At 42.7% G+C, this 16,434-nt stretch overlaps 1 protein-coding gene across 4 annotated transcripts in view; it reads left to right on the top strand.

Annotated features, from left to right (window-relative positions):
* CFAP57 (cilia and flagella associated protein 57) overlaps positions 1 to 16,434 on the top strand; it is a 30,798-nt gene that overhangs the window by 9,587 nt on the left and 4,777 nt on the right. For 2 of the 4 annotated variants that reach the window (XR_007244550.1, XM_048496814.1), the window contains exons 9-18: positions 573 to 785; positions 1,036 to 1,209; positions 4,692 to 4,853; positions 5,620 to 5,775; positions 5,900 to 5,993; positions 8,040 to 8,230; positions 9,855 to 10,028; positions 12,579 to 12,737; positions 15,932 to 16,075; positions 16,165 to 16,281. Coding sequence is in view for 3 of the 4 variants with exons in the window: in XM_048496814.1 (XP_048352771.1) it covers positions 573 to 785; positions 1,036 to 1,209; positions 4,692 to 4,853; positions 5,620 to 5,775; positions 5,900 to 5,993; positions 8,040 to 8,230; positions 9,855 to 10,028; positions 12,579 to 12,737; positions 15,932 to 16,075; positions 16,165 to 16,281 (1,584 nt within the window). In the remaining variant the exon portion in view is untranslated. Of the gene's footprint in view, positions 1 to 572; positions 786 to 1,035; positions 1,210 to 4,691; positions 4,854 to 5,619; positions 5,776 to 5,899; positions 5,994 to 8,039; positions 8,231 to 9,854; positions 10,029 to 12,578; positions 12,738 to 15,931; positions 16,076 to 16,164; positions 16,282 to 16,434 lie in introns of those variants that run through there. The other 2 variants (XM_048496815.1, XM_048496816.1) reach the window with 2 other exon arrangements.

The following is a 16,434-nucleotide window of genomic DNA, read 5'->3' as shown; positions in this document are numbered from 1 at the left end:
TGCTAACAATGGTGGATTCCGCACAGCATAAGTACAATGTCTTTAGGACATTATAAAAAGATATTTTGGGGGATTTTGTGTTCCCACAGCATGAGAGAACACAAGCGTTGTCACTAGGATCTTTTTTCCTGCCTTCTGCATGGGGCTCTTGTCATTTTGTGTGCTGCAGGAGATTCTCCCTAGAGATTCCCCACAGAGGTGTCCTCTGCTTTCAGCTTATCTGCTTGCTATTTCACCATAAAAAGTAAATGAATAAAGTTTGTTTAGCTTGGTGATCCCATGTGTGTGTTGTTTGTCCTCTTTTTTTGTTTTGAGGGGGCTGCCTACAAAGTTACAGCTACGAAGCTACAGAAGTCTATCTAGTCGTGTCACTGCAGCTTCCCAGACAGCCCCCTCAAAACAAAACAAACGAAGGAAAAATTATTCATGCACAGGATCGCTAGGCTAAACAAATTTTATTCATCTACAACATGAGCAAAAATCCTTTACTTAAAAGGAACAAACAGTGTCTCTTGTGTCCAATGGTCCACAGCCTTGGCTTCATGTACAGTATATGCTCATTATTTCCCTAGGTTCGCTCAGTCGTATGGACCATGGATGACTATAAATTGATTTCCTGTGGCACAGATGGAGCAGTTTATGAATGGAATCTTCAGAATGGCAAGAGGGAATCTGAGTGTGTGCTAAAGTCTTGCAGCTACAGTGGAGTGGCAGTATCACCTGATTCAAAAATAATATTTGCTGTTGGATCTGACCACACTATCAAGGAGATCTGTGATTCTTCGGTCAGTGCATGCTTCCATCTTGCTGTCAGGATGATAGCAAATGGAGTGCGGGGAGAGAAATTGGTGGTGTTCCTTCAATGAAGCCAGTGTTGGGACACAGCTGTCAATTTCTGGGGTTGTCTGTCTTTTGCTCTTGTGTGACAGTGTCTCAGCTATTTTCTAGTCTGCAGATATATGTTTGAATTGTAGCTTGCTACGTGTAGAATCAAACACAACACTGTAGAACCTGATGTGACTTCTGTCTTTTTAGATCTTGCGGGAAGTGCCTTCTTTTGACGTTGCCTACACTTGCATAGTGGTAGCTCATTCTGGCCGCATGGTGTTCACTGGAACATCTTCAGGGGCCATCCGGTCCATGAAATATCCACTTCCATTGCATAAGGAATTCAATGAGTATCCAGCCCATCACGGTCCAGTCACAAAGGTAAAGACCAAATATACTTGCATCAGCCTCCAGTTGTGTTGATTGCCCTGACCTTTGTGCATTTCTTTTTTTTCTCAGCCTACAGCACCTGCTAATGCAGAGTTGCACAATTGATATTACTAGAGGAGTCAGAGATGGGCGTTCAATCATACCTAAGTGTGTCGTCGTGCTGTTAAGCGGTCGGTTAAGCAACTTCATTTCACGGCAACCCTGTGAATCAACAACATCTGCCATGGCGGGTTGCGCGGCTAACAGCCTTCTCAGGTCTTTCAGACTGAGGACCGCGGCTTCTTTTTATAGAGTCAATCCATTTTATGCTGGGTCTTCCTCTTTTTCTACTGCATTCACCTTTTCCTAGCAATACTGTTTTTTCCCATGATTCTTCTCTTCTCATAATGTGGCCAATGACAGTATTCTCAGTTTAGTCATTTTAGCTTCAAGGGACAGTTCAGGCTTGATTTGATCTACAACTGACTCATTTGTCCACGACAATCCACGATATTAATAAAACTATCCTCCAACATCATGTTTCAAACAAATCAGTTGCATCTGAGCCCTATGGGGACAGGGCAAGATATAAATTAAATAAATAAATAAATAATAAAACCAGGTGAACATTGATCAATTGGGCCTATGTGAAACCCCATTCAGTGTTGAACTACTAATAGCTTAAAGCCAAATAGTTTGATAGCACAATTGTCTTTTGTCTTTGAAGTGATGTTCCCTTCCTCCTTTTGCATGCTACTCCTCTCCTCCTCTTCCCTCTTGCAAGGCACTCCTCCTCCCTCCCTCCCCTTGTAGACTAGGGTGAGTGGGCCATGTCCAGATGTCCTCCTCCTCTCCCAAGGTTTCTAACCTCTCCCTCCTCTCTCTCTCTCTCTCTCTCTCTCTCTCTCTCTCTTCCCCTCCTCCTCCTCCCTTTTTCATGTGTGCCACTCCTCCCTCTATCCCTCCCAATCTCTCTCCTCTCCACTAGAGGGGTGTGGGCCATGTCCAGATGCCAGGCCCCCTCCCTTCCCTCCCTTGCATGCCACCCCTCACTCCCTCCCCTCCCCTCCCCTCCCCTCCCCTCCAAACTTAAATGGTGTTGAAGTTTGGTGTCTCAGATCCTTTGGTTGATTTTAAGTTTAGCTTTGGAATAACCCAAGGCTATTAAGTGACTAGGAGAATATACAATAGATCCTACCAGTTCTAGTCCTGCTTAGCTCTTCAAAGAAATTATTTTACATTGAGGGCCCAATCCACAGTTTTTCCCTGAAGCAGCAACTTTACTCTCCCTTCAACAATTTTCTTTGTGTTGCAGGGAATAAAAACATATCTCTGTATTCTGGCACACAGTACTGATCGACTGACTCAGATCTGCTGTTACAGAGAAAGAGTGGTCCCTCAGAGGAGAAGCAGACAGGACTATTCCTCCTAGGTAGAGGATTTCCCCCCTCTTCTCAGCAAGCAACAGCAGCCTTGCAGTCAGAAGAGGATCAAATAGATAGTGGCCAAGCTTGGATCTCATCCAGGCAGGTCTTCTCTAAGGATCCAGTCACCACCTCTCTGACACTTCTAATTAAGCTGTGTAGAGTTAATGGGCAGCCCATTTTTCTTGCAAAACAGCATGGGCAGAGCAAAACTATTCTACAGTGTCTCTCAGACATCACTGAAAGTGCTCTGAGTCCCTCTAGTGGAAACGCCTATGACAGCTCTCATTGCAACTACTGTAGTCCCACACAAACAACTTGCTCAGAGATCCAGGGGACAAAAAAATTAGACTCTGCCCAGCATAAAGCAAATTCAGCTTTGGCACTGGCTATCTGAATAATGTTAGAAAATTTGACCTTTGCCAGGACTTCCATTTTGCTGGATGATATGCTTAAAAATGTTTGCTTTTTCCTACATTACATTAACACACTGAAACTCTGAAACATTCCAAGGCTGCTGCCTTCATGGCTAGTTTTCAGCTAAAGCAGGAGTCTGCAAATTTGGCTCTCCAGATGTTCATGGACTACAATTCCCATCAGCTTTGACAGCCAAGTTTGCAGACCCCTGAGCTAGAGCAGTAGAGTGTAGACTTTGCTGTTGCAGCCTAAAGCCAACTGTGGCTGAAGCTCTGACCCTTCCTACCGAACCTGCCTATTGGAGGTGCATTTTCAGGCTTTTCAAACCTTTTGAGAAGGCAGCCTTCAAAGATTCCTTAATACAGGCTAAATATTAAATGTTCTATGCTATCTGCCTTAAGTAAGTATGACTTCAAATTTCTTGAAGCTTTCACTCCTACAAGTCCAATGTAGAACCGTACATTGCAAGATTTCCACGCCCAGCAAGAACCTCTGCTTCCATCACAGCTGGTTCTCCATGGAGAGGGTACCAGAAAGGTAATAGGCAATGGAAGTCATGATGTTAAAATATCCTTAGTAGAGGGGGACTCTAAGAATCCATCAAGATTGGTAATCAGCCTCCACAGACACAGGGGTCACCTAGAGCACCGGAAACATTTCTCAAGTTCGTTCTTTCTCTGCGATCCAGTTTCCCAGAGAAACTTGCACAGGTTTTCTAAACAGAGCAGGTGCCCAGTATATTAAAATGGTTGTAGTGTGTCTGCCCCAGCACAACTTTATACATTTTATTATGGCCAAAGAATGACTAGTGGAAGCCATACTATAGACCTCTTAATGTCTGCACAGATTTGTACTGCAATGCAAGATGAAGCACAAGATGAAGACCCAGAATATATTTGGGGAGACCTTTCACCAAGGAGACTTTCTTTTCAATTGGCCTGTCCTGTCTTCAATTGACATCTGCACACAGTTGGTTTATTATCCCCCTTTTCATCTGTTGCCATGCTGGAATAGCAAGAGAAAGAGCACTGCCTCTTACTCACCAACACCATAGCTAATGGGACATGATTATTTCACACTGAGTGCATTTGTCATGGCAAGCTTTGGGAGTCCCCATCTAGGGTAGCAGGGTTTACTTTAAAACCAGCTGCCTGAATAAGAAATCAGCACAAGCCCCTCTTGCCATCCGCTCTTGAAGATTATTTCTACCCTTTACTGCATACAGTCCTGTGACTAGCATACAGTGCCTATAAGAATCTCCGTCTAATAAAAACTTCAACGACAGGGGAAAGCAACCCCTGGCATGCATGCCAAGCAGCAGCATGCCACACCAGTCTGCTCCACATGCTGGACGGCTTCTGCACTCAAGAGACTCTGGAGTATTAGCAGTACTGCTGGGGATCAGCTTGTTTGTAGCGTGTCTGCCCCGGCACAATACACATCCTGTCCCTATCCACTCATTCTGTTTGCTGGCAGAGTGGCACAGCAGTGTTTTCATACGTAGACCATGCAGTGGGTTTTTTTGGCACACACACAAAAAGGGTTGCCTATCCTTGGTCTAAGGTTTCATATACATGTTAATATTCACAACTTATCATAAAAGCAGAAATAAGAAGTCTCAGAGTTCACTGTACCTCTTTGTATTTCCCCCAGATGTCCATAACTGTTGACGACCAGTTTCTTCTAACATCTGCAGAGGATGGCTGTCTGGTTGTCTGGAAAATATATGATAAAGAAGGAAGGGGGCTGAAAAGGGAGAGAGATGTGCCCTACTCTGATGAGGTGCTGATCACTAGAACAGAGATGGAAGAGAAGGTCAGTGCAGAACATGAGTACTGTTTTAGGTATATTCCATATGCATATGAACCTGCACAATATTCATCATTCAGAAAATGTCTGGATATCAATGAATGTCAGTGTGGTTCAGATCTTCATATACGTAGCCCCATTACCGTCACAGAGAGATTACTGGAATGAAGTGTACAATGCAGGATTGAGTCATGACAGAAATGAAGGACTTCCTCTTACCATATGAACCTGGACACATCCCGCGATCTTCTCACCAAGGCCTGCTTTCAGTTCTTTCCGTAAGAGGGAAAAGATTTAGCCCAGGCCAGAATGTTTTCTTTGACAACACTATCTCTTTGGAACAGGCTGTCTCTTCCCTTCAGCAGTTAAGGAAAAAATGAAAGGTGAACAGTTTTAGAGGGATCTTTGGCTCTACGTTAGTTTTATGTTTGGTTATGTTAATGGTAGGTTATGTTTATTCATATTGAATAAATAAAGCTTAGCTCCTGTGCCATATTGCTTCAGAACTCTGAGGATGGTTTCATATGACATGCCAGCAAAGCATGTTTGCCTCCATGTGTGTCGGTTTCATACATATGCTCAGAAACATACATGTATTGGCTTGCCACATGAAAGTATTTTCATATACCTGTTGTCATGTAATGTGAGAAGCAGTCCTACAAGACGCTTCCAACATCTACAGAAGTCTCTTATTTCATGTGGTAATGATTTTACCTGAATATTTATTCACTCACATCTTTCTCTAACACTTCTATAATCCCTTGCCTTGCAGACTCAGGTCATGTTAGAACTGAGAACGCGGGTAGAGGAGCTGAAGATGGAAAATGAGTACCAGTTACGCCTCAAGGACATGAATTATAGTGAAAAGATTAAGGAATTAACTGAGAAATTCATCCAGGAAATGGAATCACTGAAAACCAAAAACCAGGCAAGGGATAATAGCAAATGCTAAGGCATCTCTTCGTGCTGTTCCGTCTCCTTTCCATTATCCTTCCATTTCCCATAATCCAAGCTCCTGACGGATTTAAAGGCATCATCTTTGTATTTTTCAGGTTTTCAAAACAGAGAAAGAAAAACAGGAAATACAGCACCAGGAGCAGCTTGCAGAACTAATAGAGAAGCAGACAAGGGAGGTGCAAGATTTAGGTTAGGAGAGCCATAAATAATATATAAACAATATGAGAACGGGCTTTTGTCCTCCTAACAAAAGAAAAGGAAAGAAAGCAAATAAAAACAAATCTTTCCGAATTTAATCTATATATCATCTGAAATGTTGAAGAGGTCACAGCATAATCTGAATCTAAATAGACATGTTGGGAATAATTCACTGTTAACAGAATTGATTATTTTTACCTTGTAACTATGCCAGTTAAATTGAGAAGAAAGGGAAGACCTAATAAAAAAGCTAAATAGATGCAAAGTTTGCTTGCTTGCGCAGACACGGCTCTTCAAAGTATGTTATCCTTTAAAGCCATCCCGAACCAATGATTTAGCTTGCACTTTTTTCCAGCCTGTCTGTCCTACTGATCAAATTAACTGGAAAGACTTCACAAATGGTATAGTTGTCATAACCAAATAATCAGTGTTTATGTGGGATTCTCTCATACCAGGGACGTAGGTATAGATTTTTTATGGTGGGGTTTGGGGGCGGGGCCACACCCCCACCCACGCCTAGGTCATGTCCACGCCTCCCCAAGCTCCACCCCCAGCCTAGCGCTTATAAAAGCAGCTCTCCGAGGCCAGGGACAGCAGACTCCCCTGCCCCCCACCAGCTGGGCTCCCAGCCGGCAGCCAGCAGTTCCTTCTGCCCTCCCCTCTGCGCAGAGGCGTAGAGGGAAAATGGAACCCGATGCAAAATCGGAGTCCCCTCTCCCCCTCCCAGCATCTGCTGTGATGCTGGAATCCACCCCCAAACAGCATCACTTTTAATGGTGTTTAAACTAGAGAGCCCAAATTCTCCTTTTAAATCCACCTTAAAGGGAGAATCTGGGGTCCCCAGTTAAAATCAGAATTAGTATCAGAATTCTCCCCAACCTGAAACAGCATCACTTTCAATGTGGCATAGTGGTTAAGAGTAGGTGCATTCTAATCTGGAGGAACCGGGTTTGATTCCCTGCTCTGCCATTTGAGCTGTGGAGGCTTATCTGGGGAATTCAGATTAGCCTATGCACTCCCACACATGCCAGTTGGGTGACCCTGGGCTAGTTACAGCTTTTCGGAGCTCTCTCAGCCCCACCTACCTCACAGGGTGTTTTTCTGAGGGGGGAAGGGCAAGGAGATTGTAAACTTCTTTGAGTCTCCTACAGGAGAGAAAGGGGGTATATAAATCCAAACTCTTCTTCTTCTTCTAAACTGAGGATCTCAGATTCTCCCTTTAAATCCATGCCATAGGGGGTGGATTTAAAGGGAGAATCTGGGTAAATTTGGGGGGTGTCTTCTGTCAGGGGTGCAATTGTTAAGCTAGAAGCACCAAACTTTCAGGGTATCTCTAGAGATTTCCTCCTATCGATACCACCTTAGGAAAGTTTCAGGTGAAGTTTGTTTCAGAGGGTCCAGAGTTATGGACCCTCAAAGGTGTAGCCCCATCTCCTATTAGCTCCCATTGGAAACAATGGGGGATGGGGCACCCCCTTTGGGAGTCCATAACTTTGGACCCCCTGAACCAAACCGAACCAAACGTGGGTAGTATCATCAGGAGAGTCCCCCAAACAATCCCTGAAAGTTTGGTGCTGCTAGCCTAAACAGTGCACCCCCTGCAGGCCAAAAACCGAAAAAAAGTTTTAAAAACCCACAAACGGGGGGGGGGGGACTTTGGACATGAATGGGGTGGGGGTTGAACCTGAGGGGAAAAAAACCCTTACCTACGTCCTTGTCTCACACTACACTGTTTGGTGGGAGGCTTCTTCCATATTTATGGCTTAGCTCTGTAGAGCCAAAACTATTTCACTGGAAATTTTTGTGTAAACATGAATACATGATTCACAGAAATATAGCTTCTAAGCTATTAGTGAGCTATGAGAAATGTAAGAGTGAAGTGAAGTAGGCCTCACTGGGGTAAATGGCTGCCTACAGATGGGGGACGGTTAAGAATGCTCCCTTGTTGCTTCTTGAAGGCTAAAGACAGTACCCAGAGAAGGCAATATGCCTTACTACTCTGTAGTGCTTTTGCTTTTTCTCTTTCTCTTCTGTCAGAATCTGGCAACAACCAGAAACTGTTGCTAGAATATGAAAAGTACCAAGAGCTGCAAATGAAATCCCAACGAATGCAGGAAGAGTATGAGAAACAGCTGCATGAAATGGAAGAGAACAAGAGCCTGGCACTGGAAGAGCTGACAGAATATTATGAAGCAAAGCTGCTTGAGAAAATAACCTTGTTGGAAGAGGTATTTTGTTTTAAGTTGGGGCTAATCAAGTCAGGAGTCCTCTCAGGACCCAGGGAGAACATACAGCTTTCATATGCCAGTGGAAATCTAACTCTGTGCTTAGAAATTTTTATCTATGTAATGAAGCAGGGAGAAAACAGCAAATTAGAATTCCCACTACTGTTTGAAGCTAGAAATGACTTGGTCTCTGGATTTTTTGCCTTCTTTTCTTAGTATCAGAATTCACCTATTTCCCCTTCCAGGTTAGAAATCCTTTAGATCGGGCATATAGACCTTGTTCTGAAAGAGTTTCAAGCACATAGGGCCAAGCTACACAATATGGTTGATATGCGCCAGACTGCAGGCGTGAGACTGAGCTCATACATCAGGATGACATACATCAGGATAAACTCAGCTTAAAAAGAACCCTTTCACTCAGCGCTGTGAAGATGGGGAGACGAGGAACTTCCATTTTCCTTCCCACTCCACTTTTGCCAGCCAAAAGAGAGTGTATGAGTTTTTTCTCTGGCTCAGTGTGCCGAAATGAATGAAAAGTTCCCTTTTCCTTTGGCAGGCAAAAATGTGATAGGACGAAAATAGGAAGTTCCTTCTCTCCCCCTGCAATATTCCCTTGCAGCACTGAGTGAATGAGTGCTTTTTCAGGTGACTTCCCATTATCTACATCTGACTGGGAGACCAGTCACACAACCATGACCAAGAATGTATTGGAAGTATTGTGTAGTTACTCCCTTAGTTTTTGTATGACAATTGTTATCCTTTGCCAATCAGTGATTTGTATGAACTACAGTGACAGTAAAAAGACCTCACCCAGCAAGTTCTGCAATTGTAGATATCTGTTTTTTAATTTTAAATTTTATTATGAGCAGAGGAATAAAATACAAGAAGCACAAAATAACATTAAAGCACAAAAAACCCATACAGAATCATTACCTTCTTGTCATTCAGATCAGTGAGTTTCCAGAGTTGACCAGTTTCTCACATAAAACAGTGCACATACAAATACTGGTCCAATCTTGCTAATAAATGTTTTGTACAGCAAGTGGCAGCTCCCTATTCTCAAGCTAGCTAGCTCTTGTCTACTACATTCCACAATATTTGTATCCCACCCTTCCTCCAAGGAACTTAGGACAGAGTGCATGAGGTTCTTGTCCATTGTTTTGCCCTCACCATGACCCTGTGAGTAGTTAGGCAGAGTCTGGCCCAAGATCACCCACTGAGCTTCATGGCTGAGTAGGGATTTGAACACAGTCCTGTTCTCACATGCTAACTGCTACACCACACTAGCTCTCAGTCGTTCAGTCCAATTGGCAATTGCCTTCCTATAAACACATGTTCCTTTTAGAGATTGGTGCTGAGCCTCCCCAATAACAATTTCCTGGTCTCCTGACTTGCAATAGGGCTTGGCCCTGTAGTAACCCATTGAGTATTTGAATTGGACTCCATCCTAAGACACTGATCATCATTATCTTCAGTTCTGTTATATCATATTGCTTCCTTTGGTACCAGTCCCCCAAGCTTTTCTTGTCTTGCCACCCAGGAACCATCCTGATTACTTTGTCTTGATTCACAGCAAGATTGTTCAAGCTCCTTTCAGTTCTCCCTCCTTTGCCTTTCTACTGTTCAGGCTCAGGATGATGCAAGACAACAACTTCGGGAATTCGAAGAAACTAAAAAACAGATTGAAGAAGATGAAGATCGAGAAATTCAAGACATTAAAATTAAATATGAGAGGCGGCTTCGGGAGGAAAGGGAATCCAGCCTACGGCTGAAGGGAGAAACAGGAATAATGAGGAAGAAGGTACGCTCAGCTTTCTCACACATGGCTTATATGTATCTATTTATTTGAAGATTTATGTTCCATTGCCAAGAAAGAGGTATTTGAAGCTGTGTACAATGTGAATGGTTCAGTCCAGGTGCTCGGGAGCAACAGCCGCAGAAGGCCATTGCTTTCACATCCTACATGTGAACTCCCAAAGGCACCTGGTGGGCCACTGCGAGTAGCAGAGAGCTGGACTAGATGGACTCTGGTCTGATCCAGCTGGCTTGTTCTTATGTTCTTATGTTCTTAACAGTAAATCGCAATAATGACAAAATTTAACAGCTACAATTTAAAATCTATTATCAACAATCTGTATTAAAACACAGCCCCAGAAATACTAGTGAAATTACAACAGTAAAGAAAAGCCACATTCAGCCATGGTAGAACCTGGTGAAGACATAGTGAAATGCACTTCCATTGACACTGTTTGTTTGTTTGTTTGTTCGTTCATTCATTCCATTAACTATACCGCTTACCCCTCAAGGGCAAAGCTCTCATAGTACCTATACAGAATGCAGAATAGCATGTCTACCTTTTAAAGGCATGGGAGATATACATTGGAGAATATAATCCCTAAGGTATAATAGTCTGAAACCATGTAGGGCTTTACAGGTAACTGTCAGCATTTTAAATTGGATCATGAAGCAAGTAGGGAGCAGCTACAGTAGAGCCAGAATTACAACATTGTGCTACCTACAGCCAATATTTGTTAGGTCGTAAGCTGCCATATCCTTCACTAGTTGAAGCTTCTAAGTCATCTGCAAAGGCAGTCCCATGGAGAACACATTGTAGTCATCAGTCCAGTTCATGGATGACTGAAGACAGATTTTTATTTAAGAGAAGAATTAGAGCTGGATCACAAGCAGAGTCAGTGAAAGACACCCCTAGTCACTGCTGCCCCTAAGAAGCCAGCAGAAATACAAAACCCAGGAAAAAACCTAAGTCGTATACCTTGTCTGCTAGGGTGAGTAGACCCCATCCAAGTGATCACTACCTGCAAGTGCTTATCACTATATAAAAGCATCAAAAACAAAGTAAAATTATGTCTGGCCCCTATACAATAAAACCCAGCAGTCACATAGTGCTTCTCAGTTATCTGTAAGGCAGCGAGCTACGGGGTTGGATCTCATACAGAATCTCCACTGATAGAAGGGATTTCTGTCATAAAGCAAAACATCTCCATGACCCCCTCCCACTGCAGCCCCAAATGCTTCCCAAAGGCTACTCCTAGAAAACAGGGAACCCCTAGGAACAGCATGGGTGGGGAGTCAGAGGTCTGCTGCAGAAAAGATAGAACTGGCTGAGATCCCCACCTTTCTGTTAGTGGAAATTTTCCACTGGATCCAACCCAGTATTTGCCATTCTCTATGCTGTGCATTCAATTAACCTATTGGTTTTCTACATGATCCTACTAATATACTTTTCTCTCTCCTCTTTCATTATTTTGAAAGGAATCAAATAGTTCTGAAAATTTGATCTATCTGAGATAGCAGAAAAGAAAGTATCTCTCAGGTTTTCACCTTTCATGCTTGTTTTCACAATCAGTCTTACTTTGCTTTGGAGCATCTCCCAGTTTCCAATTCTAGTTTGTGAGTTCTGAATTCAACTATCTTTTTGGTTCTGTTACCGCACTGCCTGGGTAACTTTTATTTCCCCAGATCAACCAGCTCTCAGCAGCGCAGAGGAACAGAAACAGGACCCAACACAGCGAGAACAGTGAAAAATAAAAATGAGTTTATTGAGATGCTGACCTACATGTCAGCACCTCTGCACCATGGCAACTGCCGCTGCCTAGCAGCTTTACAATAACTTTTATACAATTTCTCCTACCCGGGAGTCCGGGGTAATACAGGACAGCCTACAACCATTCATTTACAGATACACAGCAACCAATTAGAGTCTGGAGGGCAGTCCATTCTTGAATTTCGCGGCAGAAGCTATATAAGGCTTAGGTATGGGATCGATTTAGGGCACAGGCTTTTGGAAAAAAGACACAAAGAGTCCCTTTGGGTGCTTGGGGTCAGGAAACTAAACTCCAATCTAATTTCCACGATCGTAGCACCCTTATCTGCCTGCTGGTGGGATTAGGCAGATGGAGGCTCTTCTTCCGGGGTCTCTTGTCAGGCGTTCATTCATGGTTTTAGCACATGAAAAGGGATGTGCCCAGGTGGAACAGGGGTGGACTCCTGCCTTGAGCAAGGGAGGTTCCACACAGATGCAAACACAAAACACAACTGCAATTCCTACTTTCTATCTAATACAACTTATTCCTATCTAACTTTTAAAGAAATAAAACACAATTTCACCTTTATTAGAATGCCAGATCAGAAATGGAATAATTCATTTCTGACTCTGCTATCAGTTCCTTATGACCATCTGTTAGAATAGTAGTTCTCTTCAGTTGTGTGAAGCAACCCAATGTTGGATTTTTGGTTTATGCTTGTTGGCAATTTCTTATACTGCTGTTGTTGCATGAGGCATTTGCATACTGCACCCATCTTGGCAAATATCCTGTGCTTATCTCACTAGTTCAACAGTCTTCAGAAAGAGATTGAAGAGCGCAGCAATGACATTGAAGCCTTGAAAGTAGAGCAGCAAAAGCTGCAAGGAATCATTAGGACCTTAGAAAAGGATATTCTGGGACTAAAGAGGGAGATTCAAGAAAGAGATGAGACAATTCAAGACAAGGTGAGACACTGTGCTCTGTACTTGCTGTATTGGTTTGTTCCGCCCTTACATCCCCAACTGGATTTGGTGCCTACATTTCCAGTTGATGGAAAAGATCTGGCTGTGTAAATAAGATCTCTGTATTCTTGTTTTCTAGACTAAGGGATGGAGCTTGGAGTTTCATACATATTAATTTCAAGGCTCTGTTCTTTCTTTCTACAAATAACATCGGTCCACAGAAATCACATCTGTCTCACTTCATTACCTCTGCTGATCATAAGGATGAAAGTGTATAAGATCTAGTGGTGTACATTCAGCAAAGCAAAGCTGAAAAGTACCTTGTCAGTATTTTTTGGCTGAAAAAAATTGGTGCATTTAAATCATAGCAGGCAAATCCCAATCCCAACAAAGTCCCCCCCCCCAAAAAAATCAGCTTTATAGGGATCATTTTGATATCACCAGCAACAACCTCTTTTTAAAAGGAAAAACTGCTTCAGCACATTTGCGCCAGTTGCATTAAAGCTTAAATCCCCCCTTCTTCTAAAAGAGCAGAGAGATTTAAACTGTAAAGCCTTCTGTTGCTGATCCTTCACCCTCCTAACTATTCGCTCAGGCAGCCTCCTAACTCTGCTGAGTAGGTTTTCTTGCCTTTTCTAAGACTGAGCTGTTTTGATGGTAGCATATGAGATGTTTTATGCTTGTCTGTGCAGCCTTTGGAACTCCAGAAAAATAAAGGGAGTCTTTTTTCATATGGCAAATCATCTTTTTCAAGGCACCAGAGAACTGAGGCAAGTTCAACAAAAAAAGTAAAATTTATTGAACAAACTAGATGGGATCAAAGATCTGGACAGAAATCAGGCAGGAATTAACTATATACAAACATCGGTTTTGGCACAGGCACAGTTCTTAATTCAAGCTTTATAGATTTCTTCAGTTGCTTAGATGTTATGAGAGGTTCTTTAAGATGGTACAGTTAGATGTTCTCGGCTAATGGTTCCACAATGACTTTAGATTCTAAAAGGCTGGTACTTTTTTACTCAGTACATACAGCCCATCCCGGCTTGAGCTGCCAGGCAGAGATATCAGGTTACATCAGAAAGCTGAGTCCAGTCCAAGAGTCTGGTTTCAGCATCAGAAGTTCAGTCCAGGGGTCAGAATGCACAGAATCCTCAAGTCAGAGGAAGTGTTGCAGCAGTCATGAGCTTTGTTGTGTCCAGGCCGGGATAACCTGCTTGATATAGGCTCTTCCAGCATGTTAGGCTTCATCCTGTGAAGACTTTGCCTCCCCCTGCTGCAGAAGGTGCCTTCTCTGAGCTAAAAAGAGCACACTTGTTCATTTAACACACAACAACTCCCTCTGTTTCTGCCTTTGCCGACATGTGGGCTTAGGTGAGCTAGATTCTTGAGTCTCTGCAGCTAGAGCAGGGCTGGATGCATTACCTGCTTCTGAAGACTCTTCTTGCTCTGAGTTTTGACCTGGCTGTTGTTCACCCTGTAAAGCCTGCAGGAGCCCTGGCTGGATGAGCAGAGCTTACTGGGCTCTGTTCATCCCCTGAAGACCCATCGCTGTCCAGGGGATGGCCCATGACACAGCCTTGACACTGTTAGGTATCCACTTCACACAAATCTCCCTCCTGAGGTAACTACAGCAGACTGGGAATCCACCTGTGTGTATATAATTCCTGTTGTAACTGGTTTAGAAATTATTCTTCTACACCCAGAAGAAACAATCCCTTCCTTTTTATTTATGGTCACCTTGGAAATTCTCACTACTATTCCTACTTTAGCCTTGACTACTAAATAAAACTTCCAGTTTTCTTGTCTGAGTATTTTCTGCTTTCTGCAATGCTGACGTTCAATATATTTCAAGTCAGATTTACTCAGTGACTGAAATCCCTACAGAGTAAATGTTTAACACAGTATCAAGGGACTTGATATTAACTTACAGGAATCCAAATGCAAAAGCTCACAAAATGTTTCCTTTCAGAGAGGTACCTTTTTCCTCTCTGAGACATCTGGTTGCTCTTCCAATCAGAGCACAGGTCAGCTTACCCAGTCAGGGCATTTTTCTGTTCCTAGGAAGTTTTCCCCCACTCTGTTGTGATAGCATCTTGCTGCACTGATTGACTTGCACTTTTAAGCCTCTATTTTACTGTGCAGTCTACTGCATGTCCCACCCTTCGAAATCATTGCAGAAGATGAGGTTTCTAGAGGCCTCATCTGAGTAATGGGTAAGTATGTAAATTCCATTTACCTTTTTAGACACATTGTTTCATGTTCTTATTCCCTTTACACTACACATTAGTAAATACAGTGTTTACATATCACATTTAGTTTACAGGATACCTCTCACCCTTAGGTGGTCCTTGAAAGTGCATCTGCTATGATGTTGTCCTTTCCCTTGATGTATATATATATATATATAACATCAACATTGTACTCTTGTAGCTGAAGACTCCATCTAATTATCTTACTACTGATGCTTTTCACCTGGTTCAGGTGAATAATTCATACACAGGGTAAATTTCCTCCCCCAAAGGTAAGGCTTTAATTTACCTGTGTCCCATACTACAGCTAGACACACTGTCTCTATGACTGAGCAATATTTCTCTCTATCTGCCAGTTTATGACTTAGGCAGAGAATAGACTATTCGGCTCCATCCTCCTCTATTTTACTTTATATCACACCTTCCATTACAATCTGTGGGAAATATTTTCAGGTCTTGGGAAAGGACTGTTTTTTTAAGGTAGAGGTACCAAATTTGTACCATAAATGCTGGTGACTCTCCTTATGCCCCCCCCCCAAATAAGTTTGATAAAGATTGCGCTAAGGAGTCCAATTTAATGAGCCATCAAATGGAGGAAAAATGGAAGCCCATAAAATTGGACCTAATCTTTACCAAACTTGGGGGTTCTTGCAAGAATAGTGATCAGCAGGTATGCTGTATATTTGGTGCCTCTACCTTAAAAAACAGCCTCAGCAAAGCCCCACTCAAAATTCTCAGTAGGCTAAAATTGAGCTGATTTTTTTCAGATTCCTGGAAAAAAGCCTGGGGAAAATTCTTACCAGTATGGATATTCAGAAAAATTCATAAATCCTGAAAAAAAATTGAGCCCGATATACATGAATTTGAATTGGGTTCTAAAGGGCTTCTAACAAGACCCCTGTTTAGTTTCAGCCACTGTTCATTCATTTGCGTGTTCATTTGTCCCAGGAGAAGCGAATTTATGATCTAAAGAAGAAAAACCAGGAGCTAGAAAAGTTCAAATTTGTACTAGATTACAAAATAAAGGAGTTGAAGAAGCAAATAGAACCACGAGAGAATGATATCAAAGCCATGAAGGAGCAGATTCAGGAGGTGAGCAGCTCTGAGTCTTAATCTGCTGAAAGCCAGATGGGATCACAGGTCTTGTTTACAATTTTCCCTTTTCTCATGTATCTGTACAGATGGAGGGAGAACTGGAGCATTTCCACAAGCAGAACACACAGCTAGAGCTTAACATAGCAGAGCTGAGGCTGAAGTTGAGAGCCACAGACCGGGAGATGCACAAAGAGATGCAGAAGGTGTGTTTGGTAGGAGTAGTGAGAATGTAGAGGTAGAGATCATGTTACTAACGTCAAATAGTTGGGAGTGCCTATGGAAAACTCCCCAGCTTCACAGATCTCCTGTTGGCTCCCCCTCCTTTTGTAAAGCCTAGATCCATCTTTGCAAATGTG

Source organism: Sphaerodactylus townsendi, linkage group LG05, assembly GCF_021028975.2.
Source record: "Sphaerodactylus townsendi isolate TG3544 linkage group LG05, MPM_Stown_v2.3, whole genome shotgun sequence".
Lineage (NCBI taxonomy): Eukaryota > Metazoa > Chordata > Lepidosauria > Squamata > Sphaerodactylidae > Sphaerodactylus > Sphaerodactylus townsendi.
This window is presented reverse-complemented; position numbering and strand designations above follow the sequence as displayed.